General features: G+C 53.1%; 1 protein-coding gene across 3 annotated transcripts; it reads left to right on the top strand.

Annotated features, from left to right (window-relative positions):
* Positions 1-1,701: 1,701 nt before the first annotated feature.
* On the top strand, positions 1,702-16,676 carry G6PC3 (glucose-6-phosphatase catalytic subunit 3). Of its 3 annotated transcripts, none has more exons than XM_073325933.1 (8): positions 1,702-1,860; positions 3,985-4,183; positions 4,597-4,824; positions 6,332-6,438; positions 8,882-8,972; positions 11,088-11,206; positions 12,071-12,212; positions 13,317-16,676. In XM_073325933.1, the coding sequence occupies exons 3-8, from the start codon at positions 4,607-4,609 to the stop codon at positions 13,675-13,677; spliced, it is 1,038 nt and encodes a 345-aa protein (XP_073182034.1). In that variant the 5' UTR covers positions 1,702-1,860; positions 3,985-4,183; positions 4,597-4,606; the 3' UTR covers positions 13,678-16,676. The 3 variants fall into 3 exon arrangements, with proteins under 3 accessions (XP_073182034.1, XP_073182036.1, XP_073182037.1); XM_073325935.1 differs by having other exon boundaries at positions 3,961-4,183; XM_073325936.1 differs by lacking the exon at positions 3,985-4,183.
* Positions 16,677-17,278: the final 602 nt, after the last annotated feature.

The following is a 17,278-nucleotide window of genomic DNA, read 5'->3' as shown; positions in this document are numbered from 1 at the left end:
CACACAGTTTCCTTATCCCTGGTGAAGCACTTTGTATCTCATCATTCCAAAGTAGCCAAGTCTGCAGCAATCTGGGAGAAGCAATTGCATCATAACAGGATGGGATCCCACCCCAAAATCAATTGTTTACTAGATTCTTGTGAAAGTCCCTTGAGGAAGCACCAGGCATCTTCCTTACTTTTCTGGAAAGGGTCAAGAAAGTGTTTTATTTCTTCTCCCTTTGTATGCAGCGGTTTAGCAAAAAGAGGATTAGTTTGTTACCACTGATGAAATTAAAGATGACCTACAAAGATTTTTTGTTTTAAATCGGGTGTGTACTCATTTTTGCTTCTTAATCATGGAGAAAGGCAGCCTGAAAGGAACTCCTCCTCTGCCAGAAAGGATGGAAGGTTTACTCCCCTACCCCTCTTCCCTGTTTAGAGATATCAAATCTTGTCTAGTCCTCCAGTCATCCACAGAGTTTTCCAGGATAGGAAATACTTACATTTTGAACATAAAGAAGCAGCCAGGAAGACTTTTTTTGTAAAAAGAGGGGGAACCCCCCAAAACCTTCTTAAACATCCCAGTCCAGAGCAGCAAACAATGGCATAAACCTACTTCCCTCCCACCACTTTGCAGGTCACCTTTAAGAGTAAACTTCCCAGTGGGGCTACTATGCACTATAGCAATACATAAATAATAGCATAGACATGCACTTCACGCAAGGTTTCGTGAGCTGTAGTTCACAAAAGCTTATGCTCAAATAAATTTGTTAGTCTCTAAGGTGCCACAAGTCCTCCTTTTCTTTTTAAGGTTTCTAGTATCTCCCAGTGGTTTTACGTGACTATTAATATGCTGGTTACTTCCCCTTCCCAAAAAATCTTGTTTAGATTTAATTTACTGCTTTACTGGGTTTGTACCAGAGGTCAGCAATGTGTCCGTGGTAAAAATTTTCAGGTCCGTGGTAATTTTTCAAGAAACATTGAATGACTCTGAATGACAACCCCCGTCCGTCTGTCCGTCCGTCGGTCACTAAGTATGGTAATTTTGTCAAGTGTCCGTCACGCAACATGGTGGTGCGATCCCCTGGTTTGAACAAGATGGAACTGAAGGCACATTGACTCAGGCACGGGAGTAACAGCAGGCTATATGGGATTGAGGGCCCAGGTTAGAGAATGAGATTATAAATGTGGGCAGGGTGACCAGATGTCCCAATTCTATAGGGACTGTCCCGATCTTTGGGGCTTTGTCTTATAGAGGTACCTATTACCCCCCATTCCCTGTCCCAATTTTTCACACTTGCTAGCTGGTCACTCTAAATGCAGGGGGTGCATGGTGTGGGTTTGGAGGTACAGGGGAGGAGGGAGGCTGGGAGTGGGGCACGGGAGGGATATAGCGGGTAGGGTTGGGGCGTAGGGAGGGAAACAGGGTGGAGAGGGGGGAGATTTGGGATACAGGTAGGAGTGGGGCATAAGGAGAAAGAGGTCAGTGGGATCTGCGCTAGTTTAGGGGATGCATCTGGAAGGAGGGGGGGGCTACAAGGTGGGATGACTGCTGGGGGGGGCTACAGGTGGGACTGGGGGGGGCAGGCGTTGGATTTGGGTCCAGGAGCTGACTTAGGGGCCGTGGGACGGGACATCCGGGGCACAGGAGGAGAGGACGAGGCGGGGGCGGGGGCGGGAAGAGGACGAGGCGGGCGGAGGGGCGCGGCCGGCCACCCAGCCGGGCCCCGGCGGGGGCAGAGAGCGCGCGTGGCGCACCCGCTGCGGCCCCGCCTCCTCCCCGGAGAACCCCGGCGGCCGCTGAGGCCTCTGGGAAATGTAGGCGCGGGGCAGGGGGCGCGCAGCCCGAGCGGGAGCGTCATCATCCGGGAGCTGCCGGGTAACGGGGCGGCGGGGAAGGACTTAGTGGCGCGGCGCGCGGGCTGGGGGGGGGGGGGAAGGACTCAAAGGCGGGGGCGGGGGCTCGGGCGGCCCGGTGGTTAGGGCACGAGCCGGGGGGGTGAGGGGGCTCGGGAGAGCCGGGTTCGAGTCCTGCGTCAGCCTCACGCGGCTCGTTGGGGGAGGGGGGTGGGACAGGCCCCGTGAGCCCCTTGGAGGAGGAAATGCGCGAAAGGGGAAGGTTTGGGGGAGGGAGAGGTGTGAGGGGGGCCGGGCTTCCCTGTCTCCGGTGCCCCTCCCCCCGCCTTAAAGGGGAAGTCTCAAGGGAAGGGGGTGGGGGGGGGCAGGCTTCCCTGTCCCTCGGGGGCACCTGTTTTCTCATCATAGAATCATAGAAGATCAGGGTTGGAAGGGACCTCAGGAGGTCATCTAGTCCAACCCCCTGCTCAAAGCAGGACCGATCCCCAATTAAATCATTCCAGCCAGGGCTTTGTCAAGCCTGACCTTAAAAACTTCTAGGGAAGGAGATTCCACCACCTCCCTAGGTAACGCATTCCAGTGTTTCACCACCCTCCTAGTGAAAAAGTTTTTCCTAATATCCAACCTAAACCTCCCCCACTGCAACTTGAGACCATTACTCCTCGTTCTGTCCTCTTCCACCACTGAGACTAGTCTAGAACCATCCTCTTTGGAACCACCTCTCAGGTAGTTGAAAGCAGCTATCAAATCCCCCCTCATTCCCCCCCAAATTCCCACAGTATTCTTGTCAGCAAGTTAAGGAAGTATGGGCTGGATGAATGCACTATAAGGTGGGTAGAAAGCTGGCTAGATTGTCGAGCTCAACAGGTAGTGATCAATGGCTCCATGTCTAGTTGGCAGCTGGTATCAAGTGGAGTGCCCCAGGGGTCGGTCCTGGGGCCGGTTTTGTTCAATATCTTCATAAATGATCTGGAGGATGGTGTGGATTGCACTCTCAGCAAATTTGCGGATGATACTAAACTGGGAGGAGTGGTAGATACGCTGGAGGGGAGGGATAGGATACAGAAGGACCTAGACAAATTGGAGGATTGGGCCAAAAGAAATCTGATGAGGTTCAATAAGGATAAGTGCAGGGTCCTGCACTTAGGACGGATGAACCCAATGCACAGCTACAGACTAGGGACCGAATGGCTAGGCAGCAGTTCTGCGGAAAAGGACCTAGGGGTTACAGTGGACGAGAAGCTGGATATGAGTCAGCAGTGTGCCCTTGTTGCCAAGAAGGCCAATGGCATTTTGGGATGTATAAGTAGGAGCATAGCGAGCAGATCGAAGGACGTGATCGTTCCCCTCTATTCGACATTGGTGAGGCCTCATCTGGAGTACTGTGTCCAGTTTTGGGCCCCACACTTCAAGAAGGATGTGGATAAATTGGAGAGAGTCCAGCGAAGGGCAACAAAAATGATTAGGGGACTGGAACACATGACTTATGAGGAGAGGCTGAGGGAGCTGGGATTGTTTAGCCTGCAGAAGAGAAGAATGAGGGGGGATTTGATAGCTGCTTTTAACTACCTGAAAGGTGGATCCAAAGAGGATGGATCTAGACTGTTCTCAATGGTAGCAGATGACAGAACGAGGAGTAATGGTCTCAAGTTGCAGTGGGGGAGGTTTAGATTGGATATTAGGAAAAACTTTTTCACTAAGAGGGTGGTGAAACACTGGAATGCGTTACCTAGGGAGGTGGTAGAATCTCCTTCCTTAGAGGTTTTTAAGGTCAGGCTTGACAAAGCCCTGGCTGGGATGATTTAACTGGGAATTGGTCCTGCTTCGAGCAGGGGGTTGGACTAGATGACCTTCTGGGGTCCCTTCCAACCCTGATATTCTATGATTCTATGATTCTTCTCTTCTGCAGACTAAATCCCAGTTCCCTCAGCCTCTCCCTCAGTCTCTCCTTCTTGTAGTGTGGGGCCCAAAACTGGACACAGTACTCCAGATGAGGCCTCAGCAATGTCGAATAGAGGGGAACGATCACGTCCCTCGATCTGCTGGCTATGCCCCTACTTATACATCCCAAAATGCCATTGGCCTTCTTGGCAACAAGGGCACACTGCTGACTCATATCCAGCTTCTCATCTACTGTCACCCCTAGGTCCTTTTCCGCAGAACTGCTGCCTAGTCATTCGGTCCCTACTCTGTAGCGGTGCATTGGATTCTTCCATCCTAAGTGCAGGACCCTGCACTTATCCTTGTTGAACCTCATCAGATTCCTTTTGGCCCAATCCTCCAATTTGCCACAGTATTCTTGTCAGCAAGTTAAAGAAGTATGGGCTGGATGAATGCACTATAAGGTGGGTAGAAAGTTGGCTAGATTGTCGGGCTCAACGGGTAGTGATCAATGGCTCCATGTCTAGTTGGCAGCCAGTATCAAGAGGAGTGCCCCAAGGGTCAGTCCTGGGGCCGGTTTTGTTCAATATCTTCATAAATGATCTGGAGGATGGTGTGGAATTCACTCTCAGCAAATTTGCGGATGATACTAAACTAGGAGGAGTGGTAAATACGGTGGCAGGTAGAGATAGGATACAGAGGGACCTAGACATCAGCCCGGCCCCTTGTTCTGCCTCAGCCCAGGCACGCACCCCCTCCCCCGTGTCACACAAACTGGGGGGGGGGGGGCTTAAAGTTGCGCCCCATGCCGTGGCGGGCGCAACTTGCGCCCGGTCGCGGGTCCAGGCCAGGCTAACGCTCTCCCCTGTCCTTTCAGCCTCGCCGTCATGGACGCCTTATACAGCAGCGGAGTTCTGTTTGCCGAGAGGCTGCAGTCCGGGCCGCCCTGGCTGGAGAGGTTCTGGCTTTGGGTGACCTGCCTGGCCGATCCCAAATGTATCTTCATCGTCTTTTTCCCCCTGGCGTATTTTCTGGACCGGAAGGTCGGGGTGGCAGTGCTGTGGATCGGTTTAATCTCCGAGTGGCTCAATATAGTGGCTAAATGGTGAGAAAAGGTCTCTTCCAAGACATTCCGATAGACACGTACACAGCTCAGGGGCAGAATCCCCTGCACTGCCCCAGGTAGCAGACTTACTGGACCAAGAGACCCATGTGCTCAGGATGTTATTACTAATGAAACCCATCTTCCCAGTGATCGGTTTTTATGTTGTTCTAGGAAAACTGAGTAAGGCACACGCTGTCTTGCCGGCATCGCCACTTTTACGGGAAGCATGAGTCACTGCTCCTGCAATAAGGAAGCAGAGTGAGACAAAGCCACTCCCTGCCAAATCATGTGCTTCCCCTTAAAAAATAAAATCTGCTCACTGCATGGTTTCGTCTTCTGAAGCATCCAGAATTGCCCACCATCCAAGCGGGGAAACTGGATGGATCCACCAGTCTGATCCATTGTAGCAGTTCCTACACTCCTATGTTCTATTGCCACTTAAAAGTACCCACTCCCATTAGCCCAACTGTGGGAGAGTGAGCCAGAGGCTGTTTCTGCCTCAAGACAGATGCATCAGGTAAATCCCAGCTGTGGGATCTTTATTACTAACAGCAATGGCAGAGGCAGAAAGATCCAAGCGTGACTCCAGATCCCAGGTGGAAAGTGCAGCAACAGCAGTTAGAAAAGTCATCATGATTACAGGGCCCTGCTCCTGCCACCTCACCCGACTTTAATGCTCCTGGACAGGTGGCTGTGCTCTCCAAGGAGCAAAGAGTGTGGGGGTCAAAGAGGCTCAGGACTTCAGTGGCACCCAGCGCTGCCAAGAGCCATGGAAGGTCTGAAGCAGTGTATGCTCCTCCCCGCTTTATATATGGTCTTAGAACTGACTCAAAGCCCATAGGAATCAATGGGAGGCTGTCCATTGACTCTGCTGAGCTTTGAGTCAGGCCCAATCCTATTCCCATCAAAATAGGATGCTCCATTGACTTCAGTGGGCTATGGGTCAGGCCCACACAGCCCATAAATATCACCTAGCTCGTCTCTATTTCCCTACGTTCCTCTTTTCTACTCTCTCTCTTCCTCTGCTCCTCTCCACTCCCTTCCTACTCCTTTTATAACCTTCAGGCGTTCTCTTAATAACCCAGCAAATAGCAACCACAGGCACGCGCAGCCGGATCCTGAGCTCAGTCACACTGGTGCAGACCCAGCGTTACTCTGCTACCGCCAGTGGAGTTACTTGGGTGTCAGTCGGAACAGATCGGCTCATATGCCAGGCCGTGTGCTGCTGGGAGATCCCTGGGCAATGGCCACAGGCCTGCTGACTGGGCAGACTTATCAAAACCAGGAACCAGAATCAGCTGACCTGCTTCCCCAGCCATCTAGAGGGAAAGGACCTGGCCAGCACTGAGGTCACATATCAGCCCTGATGTACCCTAAGTTATGGATCAGGCTTTGCCCTCAACTGTGTCCCATGGGGCTATTGGCTCCAGAGAGGATGTGGCTTCTGGGAGACTTGGGCATTTTGTTTTTTAGCCTTCACAGCTCTGTCTCCTCTTTCTGCCCCTAGGTTCTTGTTTGGTGAACGGCCATTCTGGTGGGTCTATGAATCTGGACTCTCCAGCAAGGAAAAGGTCCTGCTTCGCCAGTTCCCTGTCTCCTGTGAAACAGGGCCAGGTTGGTTATTAAGATGGCTAAAGTTTCAGTATGTATGTCTCTGGAAAGTACCACCGCTCTTAACAGCAGTGTCCTATATTCCCATTAGCCCCTTCCTCCCAAAGGATTGCAAAGTGCTTTTCAGCACGTGCACATATACAGGAATCACATTACCAACCACTGACATGCAGTCCCCTCTGAGGGGGGAACGTGGCGGCTGATTAACAGTGCATAGCTTTGTTACATAAGAGTTCAGGATGGGAAGTGAAGCATGTGGTACTGAATTGAAACTGCAGAAGGAATTTAGGGAAGCAGAAGGCAACACTCAGCATTGGAATTTGGCCAGGACAGCTGATTGACACCCCTGTACCATCACTGGAAGCCGAGTCCCCTCATTACGGAAGGCCTGCCCACTTAACCTCCCACTGCGTCAGTTTCCCCATCTGTAAAATGGCCATGAGGATTCCTACTCTCCTTTTGTAAAGTGCCTTGAGATCCACAGATGAAGAGGTTTCAGAGTAATAGCTATGTTAGTCTGTATCTGCAAAAAGAAAAGGAGTACTTGCGGCACCTTAGAGACTAACAAATTTATTTGAGCATAAGCTTTCGTGGGCTACAGCCCACTTCATCGGCTGCATGCAGTGGAAAATACAGTAGGACGGTTTTATATAGCAGAGAACATGAAACAATGGGTGTTACCATGCACTCTATAACAAGAGTTAACACCCATTGTTTCATGTTCTCTGCTATATAAAACCGTCCTACTGTATTTTCCACTGCATGCAGCCAATGAAGTGGGCCGTAGCCCATGAAAGCTTATGCTCAAATAAGTTTGTTAGTCTCTAAGGTGCCGCAAGTACTCCTGTTCTTTTTACAGATGAAGAGGGCAATCAATGAGGTCATTGTTGTTGGTTGTTGTGTAAGAGGCAGTCCTAAAAGGAGGCCAGAGGGGATTTCTAATGGGACGCACACAAACTCCTTCCTAGTCTCTTGGGTGGCTAGTTACACAAAGGTAGCCTCAGATCCACTTTGATTTCTGAGGACTAAGCGGCAATGGGCTCTCGGGGCCTGATCCGACTCCCACTGTCGTCAGAGGGCTCATGCCATCTGCGAGGAGGATATTGCCGGGCCCTGGGCATCTACAGAATGTGGCCGGCTGCAGGCCCCGTCTGCATTGGTGGACTGACAGTGCTCAACGTGTTGTTCTGCAGCCCACTTTGTCCAGGCCTTGGAGATGGGACAGCACAGACAGTGCCCCAGCCTTAAGTAACCAGTCAGTTGGATCATGGCACAGGAGAGACAGAGCTCAGCTGTAAGGCCATTAATTAGCCTGTGATTCTCAGCAGAACACATTAGTGAACGGTGGGAAGTGAAATCTGTGCCATCAACACTGGCAAGTAATAAATATCACTGCCTGCTTCTAGGCCAGGAAATCCCTGGGAAGGTCTGCTGTCTGACAGCAGGCAGTGGAATGAAGGGGAATCTTGCTTGATTTTCCCAGCCTGACTTCCCCCTTGCCCTGAAAGTCCAGCCTCCAGCTCCTTTTCCTGGGATCACCATTCCCTCCCCTCTGCCCCGTGAAGCCCCAGTCTCCTGCCCCGGTGGCTGGGTGCCAGCCCACGAGGGCAGATGGCTCTAAGGAAGGTTCTATTTCCATGCATCTGGGGTGTGGATACTCATGCAATGAGAACTTTGAGTGCCAGCAACCAGAAGAGCGGGAGACCTGAGGCCATTCTTGACCACACCTTTCCCATGACGTTATAGTGAGGGGGGCGCAGGGTAATGCACCAGCCACAGAACCCAGAAGTCCGCCCAGATCTAAGTCATAGAAACAATGCAGCTTGAATACAGCATTTTATAGTACTGTGATCTCCTTGATACTGCCACCTTTCTCTGGGCTCAGTTCCCCTCTCATACTAGGGTAACGCTAGCCACTTCCCTGAAGCTACTCCCTGTTTACACTGGTGTTAAGTGAGCAGAGAATAAGACTGTGAGGGCCAGCCCCTCTGTTGGGGCGCTACTCCAGTTTTCACCAGCTGAGGATCTGGCCAGGAGTCCCTAGCAGTGGTGGTTTCAGCACAGGCCGATGGATTTTACTGGGGGCCAGACTGGCTGTGTGACTTTTGGTTACAAACAGTCTTGCCGAATGGGTCAGTACCCCTTCGTTCCCCAAGGAGACGACTAACACTCAGCTCTTTCCTGGCACATTTCATCAGTAGATCTCACAGCACCTTACGAAGTAGGTCAGTGTCATTTTCTCTTATTTCATAGATGGGGAAACTGAGGCGCACACTTGCTCCCCCCCCACTCCATGGTCCCCCTGCCGAGTTGGAAATAGAATCCAGGTCTCCTGAGTCTTAGTCCAATGCCCTACCCACTAGGCCATGCTACCTCCAGATCCTAACTATCCTCTCACAGATACAGGCAGGAAAATTATTTAATCTCTCGTGTTCCCTTTATGCAGGTAGCCCCTCCGGCCATTGCATGATCACAGGGGCAGCCTTGTGGCCCATCGCCACTGCTCTCACGGCATTGGCATCCCAACACTCCACTAGGTAGGTACCGCAGGGGTCCTGGGACGGGCAGTTCCCCGACACCCCACTGTTGGCAGGGTGGGCATTTGCCTGGAGGCTGTCGTAACACAGCTGAGCCCTGCTGTACAGATCTAGCCTGCGGCATGTCCTATTCCAATGGGTCAACTATTACCCTATTGGTTATATTTATAATTAGTGCTACAGTAGTGCCCTGAGCCCCCCAATCAGGATCAGTCCCCTAGGGCCCGAGGCTTCATTGCCCCCAATGTTTTGTCATCATAGGTGCAAAGCAGGTGGAAAGCTACAGCCATTCAGATCTGGTAGCATTTCATCCCCAGCTCGTGCTGTCCAGGCCAGCGAAGAATCTGTCCCCCGGGTGTCTAAAAATGCAATTGCTGGGGTGAGAGATGCAATGCGTTGGAAGCACGGAATGTTCAAAGACGATTATATTGAGATGTGACAGATGCTACGGCCATATGGAATATTCCGAGACTGTCGTGTAGCTTCATGGGCCGCCTAGCAATTGTTTTCCTGGCCTAACGGGAGAGCGATCGTGCTGTATTCCATGCTGCCAAAACATTGCATCTGTCACCGCTAGTAGTAGTTAAACCCAGCGTGTCTGAAAGGTGTTAAACCCTGTCTCCCCTAGGTGCTAGGAGGGGCTTAATACCATGTTAGCTAATTGTATTATTAAACTAAGCCCCGATTCAGCAGGCGGTCCCTGTTCAGCAAAACATTTATACGTGTGCCTAGCTGTTCAGGGAGCACTTAAATCTACTTGAACGTGCATCCACAGATAAGCATGTGCATAAGAGCTTTGCTGAGCAGGGAGGGACTTAACCAAGGGCTTAAGGCCCAGATATTTAAAGGTATTTAGGCATTGCTGCACTCAGCGTTGCAGTGCCCAACTGATTTAGGAGCCTTAAGTCTGGGCTAAGTGCCTACATCCCTTTTGAAAAGGAGGCTTAAGGCTCCCAAATTTGTTGGGCATCACACCACTCAGTGCAGCATCACCGAAATACCTTCCAAATCTGGGCGTTCATGTTTTGCTGGCTTGGGGCCCAAGACAGGTGTAGCAAATTGCCGGTATGATTTACGATGGGTCCCGCGCTTCCCGTTCTTGGAGGGGGGTTCAGGGTGCAGTTTCCTGCCCCGAACTAGTGTATCTACTGTCCCACTAATAACCCAGAGAAGGGGAGTGGAGAGGGAGGGACCCAGGCCCGCCCTCTACTCCAGGTCCCAGCGCAGGGGCCCTAGGGGTAGTGGTAAACCACTTGAACTAGTGCTTCTTTCCCCTGGGCTACTTCCCTCTCCTGCTCTTCAGCTTGTGGGGCTTCCTGCCCCCTCTCTCTGCACAAGCCGGGTGTCTTTTTACCTAGGGTCTTGGTTTTCTAGCTAGCCACAGCACTTCTCCAAACTCTCCTCTACTTCAACTCCTCCAGATTGCACTCTGCTCCAACTCCTTCCCCTGGCTGATTGAAGCAGGGTGGTTTTAATCAGGTGACTAGCTTCAGGTGCTCTAATTGGCTTCAGGTGCTTTTAATTAATCTATAGAAACCTTTCTTCCCTCTACAGGGAATAAGGCTTCTCCTTATCCTGGGACTTACATCTCTCTCCTAGATCATTCTCCTATTGCCTTCTGGCCACGCTGTATCATACAGGGTTTTAGTGAGTGACTGGGAAGCCCCTGGCAAAAATGGGACCATTTCCAGGAAATGTAGCACTTGTCCTTTGGCCACGTGCCCCTGTCCCGCTGTGAGCGACTATTGCAAAAAAGAAAACAACCCTCTGAAAAATTGGGGGCAATTCCCACAAACCCAAGAAAAATCTCTGCTAAAAATTCACCGGTCTGTTGTAGTTTCCTGCTCCCCTTCGACTCTCTTTTTTTGCCTCACGTATAAGCGTTTTTGCCCCTCTTCTTTGGCCCAATTCTCCAGCGCCCTGTACCTCACACGGTCGCTCCCGCCAGCACAGAGCGTTCAGAACGCCTGTCACAGTGCAAGTGACTGCTCACGGTGCAGGGCAAAGGGGATCAGACTCGCTGGTGACTAGGACCGAACCGTGCAGTGCTCAGGTACCCTGGTGGTACGTACCTGGACTTACCCCCTTCGTGGTCTACTTTTCCTCCCCCAACAGCTGGCTGGTGAAGCTAACCCCCTTCGTGGTCTACTTTTGCCTCCTGCTGGCTGTGGGGCTCTCACGCATCTTCATCCTGGCACACTTCCCCCACCAGGTGTTGGGCGGCATTGTGGCTGGTTAGTAGATCCGGGGGAGGCTGGGAGAGTGGTGGGCCTGGCATGCTTCGGGCCTGGCAGCCAGAGGGAGGAGGCTGTCTGGCTGTCACCCAGAGGAAAGGAGGTGGTGACTGCGTTCAGACACTGGCCCCATCTGGGCTGGGGGCTGTACTAGCCGAGCCGTTTGGCAGGCCCTCGTGGCTGGCACCAGCGTGGTCTGGCCTAGGTCCCAGCACGGCTTTTCTACTCGGTTTCCATGTGATCTGGCCCTGGTCACGCTGGTCTGGCCAAGTTAGCCTGCAGCCTTGCCGCAAGCCTGCTCTAAGCCCCAGTGAGGAGGGTGCCACCGGGGTCTCGTGGGAGAGGAGGCTGCACAGGTGGGAGACTTGTCCTCAGGAGGCAGCTGCTGTCCCTGAAGGGATCTGGCTAGCGCCTCTCCCGCTGGGGCACATCCATCTGCCCTGCCGCCATCAGGCTCAGGTAGATCACTGCAATCATCCGCTTGGGGCTGTTGGGCCCTAAGAGTCTGCTAACCCTCCCCTCTCCGAGCCCACCCTCGATGGCCAGCACAGCTCCAGCAGGTTTGGCGGATGGCAGGCAGTGGGTTACACTTACCCCTCCCTGTGTGAGCCGTCACCTTGAGCCCCAGCTGACCCGAGCAGCGGGAATCCAGCAACCATCAGCTCCTCAGGACCCACTCAGCTGGTGGTGTTTGAGCCCTCTTTCCCCTCATCGGCAGGGACCTGTGGCCAGCACCCTCCTCCCTCACTGCCGGGCAGCATCAGTCTCTGCTCAAGCTACAGCCCCTTCCTCACTGTCCCAGTCCTCAGGCTGCTGCCGGCCAAGACTCCCTGCCCTTCTGCCCTGCGTCTCTTTGCTGCCTAGGAGCCGCCCTGGGCTGGATGCTGGAGGCCCGCGTCCCCGCAGAGAAGAAGCTGAGTTTCTACCTTGCCACTTCGCTGGCCCTGCTGCTGGGCGCCATTGGGCTGTACTGGAGCATGGTCGCTCTTGGCGTGGACATCGACTGGTGAGCGTCTCACGGGAAGAGGGTCCCTTTGCACAGCTTCCTGATTGGAGAGACCCAGGCCCAGCGTGGCCTGACCGGCTGCAGGACCCTGGCAGACAAACCCACCGGGTTCTTGCTCCTCAGGTTACTGGCAACTTACCTTCCTGTGGCATCTTCCTTCCCCCAGGGCTTTATGCACAGGAATCCCCGCCCTTCCTCCGGGGTGCGACACAGTCACTCCAGCTGAGGGAGGCAGAATTGCCCAAGAGAGAACGTGCCCAGGGACCAGGATAACACCCACTCTCTTTGAAAGTGCCTTGGGGAGTGGCGCCAAGGGGGCCCTGCCTGGGCCACTCTGCGGCAGGCAGGCAGGCAGGCACACCACCGGTGCGTCTGCCTCAGCATCCCCTTGGTCCAGGTCTAAGAAGAGCACAGGCTCTTTCCTGGCCCAATTCAAGGAGCCACCTCTGGGCATAATTTATTCAGAACACAGACCAACAGCTCAGCCCTTCTCAGCCATCCAGCTCTGGCTCTTCAGGGCAGGAGGGTCATTCAGCTAGCTACTCCACTGGTCTCCTAGCCCTCAGCCCCCCGGCACTGGCTCTGCAGCTCAGGAAGGTCAGCTGGTCGCCCCTCAGCTGGTCTTAGAAATTTCTCCCTAGTCCCAGGAAGGGCCTGCAGAGCTTTCTGCTCTCTGCAGCTTCCCTGTCTTTCCCGTGGCCCTTTCCTTGCTCTTCCTTGGCAGCTCTGACTCTCCAGGACTCCACCCTCTGGGGCCCAGGTACCCCCTTTTAAGCCCATGTGGGAGGCAGCTAATCAGTCATAGGTCCTCAGGACCCTGCACTCTCTTAAAGGGCCAGTTCCCCTCTGACAGGACCTTTTATGACCCCAGAGGGGGAAGGGGCTGGAAGAAAGCCCCTCTCTGGCACTGCCCTAAGGCCCAGGTTCAATGTGGACTCCAGCTGTCCTACTGAATTACTCACAGGAGGGCTGGCCAATTCCTCAGGGCTGAGCAGGCCTGACAAGCTCAGAGCTGGGGTGGCAGGGCCTCTCGCCATGCCAGTTACTGCCGGGGCCCTTCGCGAAGAGCTTTCAGGCGCTGACATTTCTCTACCGCTCGTCTAGGTCAATTCACCTGGCCACTAAGTGGTGCTTGAACCCGGAGTGGATCCGCGTAGACACGAGGCCCTTCGCGTCGCTGTGCCGGGACACAGCCTCAGCCTTGGGCCTGGGGCTGGCCACCCACTCCTCCCTCTACGCCCAGCTGAGGCACAAGAGACCCGGCTGGAAGCAGCGAGCCGCGGGTGCCGGCCTGGCCCTCGCCGCCCTTCAGGGCCTGAACAACACGGCACAGCCGGAGAAGGTCGGCCTGTGGTATGGCCTGAACTTTCTGAAATACGCCAGCTTCCCATGGGTGGTGGTGGCGCTTGTTCCATGGCTGGTCCGGTCACTCCCTCTCACGCAGACCCGGCCACGCTCCGAGTAGCACGTCCGGTGCATCAGTGACCCACACAGACGGTGGGTCACTCACCCTAGGGGGCGTGGCTGGAACTACCCGCAGGCATGTAAACTAAATCTCCCAGCAAGTAGCAGCATCCCTCCTCCCAGCCTCCAGCGTCATTAGATGCAACAGAGGCCAAATGCTGTTCTCCCGTCTGCTGGTTCAGCCCCGTGTGTCAGTGCGGCTGTGCATGAGAGCAGCTGGCTCTGGGCTAGAGGAGGATTGCATTGGCTAGAACACCTTGCTGGAAAGCTCAGTTACTTAGCCCTGCTTTGGCTAATGCAGGTTCTCCTCTGGCTTAGATGGGGCCTCATGTGAGAAGGATCCAAATAAACCAGCAGCTTGAATCTGGCCTCTTGAGCATTAGCATCAAGGAGGTTTATCTGTGCTGGGAGAAAGGGGTCTTGGGTAAGACCCTAACACGAGGCAGTGTGTCGCAAGGTGGGCTGTTTGGAGGACTAGCTGGCCCCCTGTGGCTCCAACATTGGTAGCTTCCTGTCTGGACTGCAGAGAAACTGTTCTGGCTGGTACTGAAGACCTCGTCCTGGGCATCCAATGGTTGGGACAGTTGTGTGTGAATGCAATGGGTGCATCCGCACTAGAAAATGTGGTACTCTATTCTCCAGCTGCATTGCGACTACCATAGGCTCCTAGAAATATGGGTCTGGAAGGGACCTCAAGGGGTCATCTAGTCCAGTGTTTCTCAGCCTTTTTGATACCAGGGACCATCTTGCTGCCTTCCTAAAGGCAGGGAGCTCTCAGGGACTGGCACCAGTCCATGGACCGGGCATTGAGAAACACTGATCTAGTCCAGTCCCCCGTGCTCAGAGAGGACCAAGTACGCCTAGACCATCTCTGATAGGCATTTGTCCAACCTGTTCTTAAAAATCTACAATGACGGGGTTCCACAACCTCCCTTGGAAGCCTGTTCCAGAGCTCCACTACCCTGAGAGTTAGAAAGCTTTCCCTAATATCTAACCTTAATCTCCCTGGCTGCAGATGCAGCCATCACTTCTTGTCCTACCTTCCGTGGACATGGAGAACAGTGGATCCCCATCCTCTTTGTAACAGCCCTTGACATATTTGATGACTGTTGTCAGGTCTCGCCTCAGTCTTCTTTTCGCAAGACTAAACTTTCTCAGTCTTTTTTAACCTTTCCTCACAGGTCAGGTTTTCTAAACCTTTGATCGTTTTTGTTGCTCTCCTCTGGATTCTGTTTTGTTTGACCACATCTTTCATAAAGCGTGGCACCCAAAACGGGACACAGCACTCCAGCTGAGACCTCGGCAGTCCTGAGAAGAGCAGGGCGGTTACTTCCCGTGTCGTACGTATGACACTCCTGTTACTACAGCCCGGAATGATATTAGCCTTTTTCACAACTGCATCACCTTGTGGCTTCATATTCAATGTGTGAGTCAGGATTGATCCCAGCTCCTTTCCAGCAGTACGGCCACCTAGCCAACTACTCCCCATTTTGTAGCTGTGCATTTGCTTTTTTTACGTCCAAAGTGAAGTACTTTGCACTTGTCTTTATTGAGTTTCAGCTTGTTGATTTCAGATCAAAGTCACTGATTTAACAAGGTCCTTTTGAATTCTAAGCCTGTCCTCCGAAGGGCTTGGCCCCTTGCTCCCAGCTTAGTGTCAGCTACAACTTTTATAAGCGAATGCTGCACTCCACTATCAGAGACACAGGTACTGGCCCTAGGACAGACGCCTGCAGGACCCCACTATCCATCCTCCCAGTTTGACAGCAAGCCATTGATAACTACTCTTTGACTTCAGGCTTTTAACCAGTTTTACACCCACCATATAGTAATTTCATCTACCCCACATCTTCCTAGTTTGCTTACGAGACTGTCATGCATGACTGTGTCAAAAGCCTTCCTAAAATCAATATATATCACGTCTAATGCACCCTCGCTGTTCACTAGGCCAGTACCCCAGTCGAAGAAGGAAAGGAGGTTGGTTTGGCATGATTGGTTTGGCATGGGGGAGGTTTAGATTGGATATTAGGAAAAACTTTTTCACTAAGAGGGTGGTGAAACACTGGAATGCATTACCTAGGGAGGTGGTAGAATCTCCTTCCTTAGAGGTTTTTAAGGTCAGGCTTGACAAAGCCCTGGCTGGGATGATTTAACTGGGAATTGGTCCTGCTTTGAGCAGGGGGTTGGACTAGATGACCTTCTGGGGTCCCTTCCAACCCTGATATTCTATGATTTATTCTTGACAAATCCATGCTGGCTAGGCCTCATCCTCTAGCTGCTTCCAATTTGATTGTTTAGTACGTTGCCTCTTTCCAGCTATGGTCTCTAGACTAACATCTAGCGCATTGCTAGAGCGTTTCAGAAGCAGATCTCAGAGCGCTTTATGAAAGACCAAGTCATCATCCCCATTTTTCAAGCTAGGGAAACTGAGGCCCAGAGCCGTGAAGTGACTTGCCCAAGGTTACCCAGTAGACTAGTGGCAGAGCTGGGAATGGAACCCAGGGCTCCTGACTCTCCAGTCACTCTCTAGCCGGTAGGCCACACTGCCAGGAAACTAGTAACGTTGTTAAGTGCTGGTGCAGACTAGCTGGAAACCGGGGATCAGTTGTGCTGGTGGAAACCAGGCCAAGGTGTTGGACAAGGTCACGGTGCCCCAAGCAGCGTCTCATCACTTAGCCTTGACAGGGCCAAAGGCCTTGAGTGACGAGGCCACAGGCCAACCTCCCTCCGGTGGTAGCGGCACTTACAGGCTGTAGCTAAAATGCTTCTGTTCGCGTATGTTGTCTGTGTCATTGCAAATCCTCTGTGACTTGAAACATTAGGGGGAGGATTGTGTGGGGGGAGGGGGAAGTGATTCAGCCATGTGTCTGGCCAGCACCTGGCACAGCAGGGGCCTGGTCCGTGACTGGGGTGCCCAGGTGCTACAGGGTAACGGCCAAGTGCTGGCTGCGCGTATTTATTCCTGGTGTTGAGAACCAAATAAAGGACCCTGGAACTGCCTGTGTGATCCCTGGCACCTCATTCAAAGTGAGCCGCTCTTCATTCACCCCACCACTGGGCGGGGATGGGGATTTGAAGGGGCGTGATGTGTCCCCCCAGTCTGGAGGAACTGGCCATGATGCGGAGCAAAGGCTCCCCACCAGCACAGACGGTGCACATGGAATTCCCCAACCAGTGCAAAAGGGGCTGGTTTTCTGCTAGCAACACAGCCCATTTTGTGAGAGGGGCAGGTCTGGGTTTGCCTGCCCTGTGTTGTTCTCCACAAAACCCTTCTAAAGAACCAGCCACGGGGTTTAACTCAGCCGCTGAACTGGTCCATCAACCCCTCCCCACCCCCCCGGACCATCATGCAGTTCACGGAACTTAGAGAGTCATTTACACCAGCTTTCAGAGAGGGAGTCCGGCCGCCCTTAAAACCTTTCCAGGGTGAGTTATTTGTGGGTGTACTTCGAAGGCTTCCATCCCTGTAGTGCCTCTGCTCATTAACACAAGCACCAACCCCTGTGGGAGCAAGGGCAGTATCAGGTGGGAAACTGAGGCCCAGCGAGTTGAAGCAACGTGCCCCAGTCCACACGGCAGAGCTGGGATGAGCACCCAGGTGG

Source organism: Lepidochelys kempii, chromosome 27, assembly GCF_965140265.1.
Source record: "Lepidochelys kempii isolate rLepKem1 chromosome 27, rLepKem1.hap2, whole genome shotgun sequence".
Lineage (NCBI taxonomy): Eukaryota > Metazoa > Chordata > Testudines > Cheloniidae > Lepidochelys > Lepidochelys kempii.
This window is presented reverse-complemented; position numbering and strand designations above follow the sequence as displayed.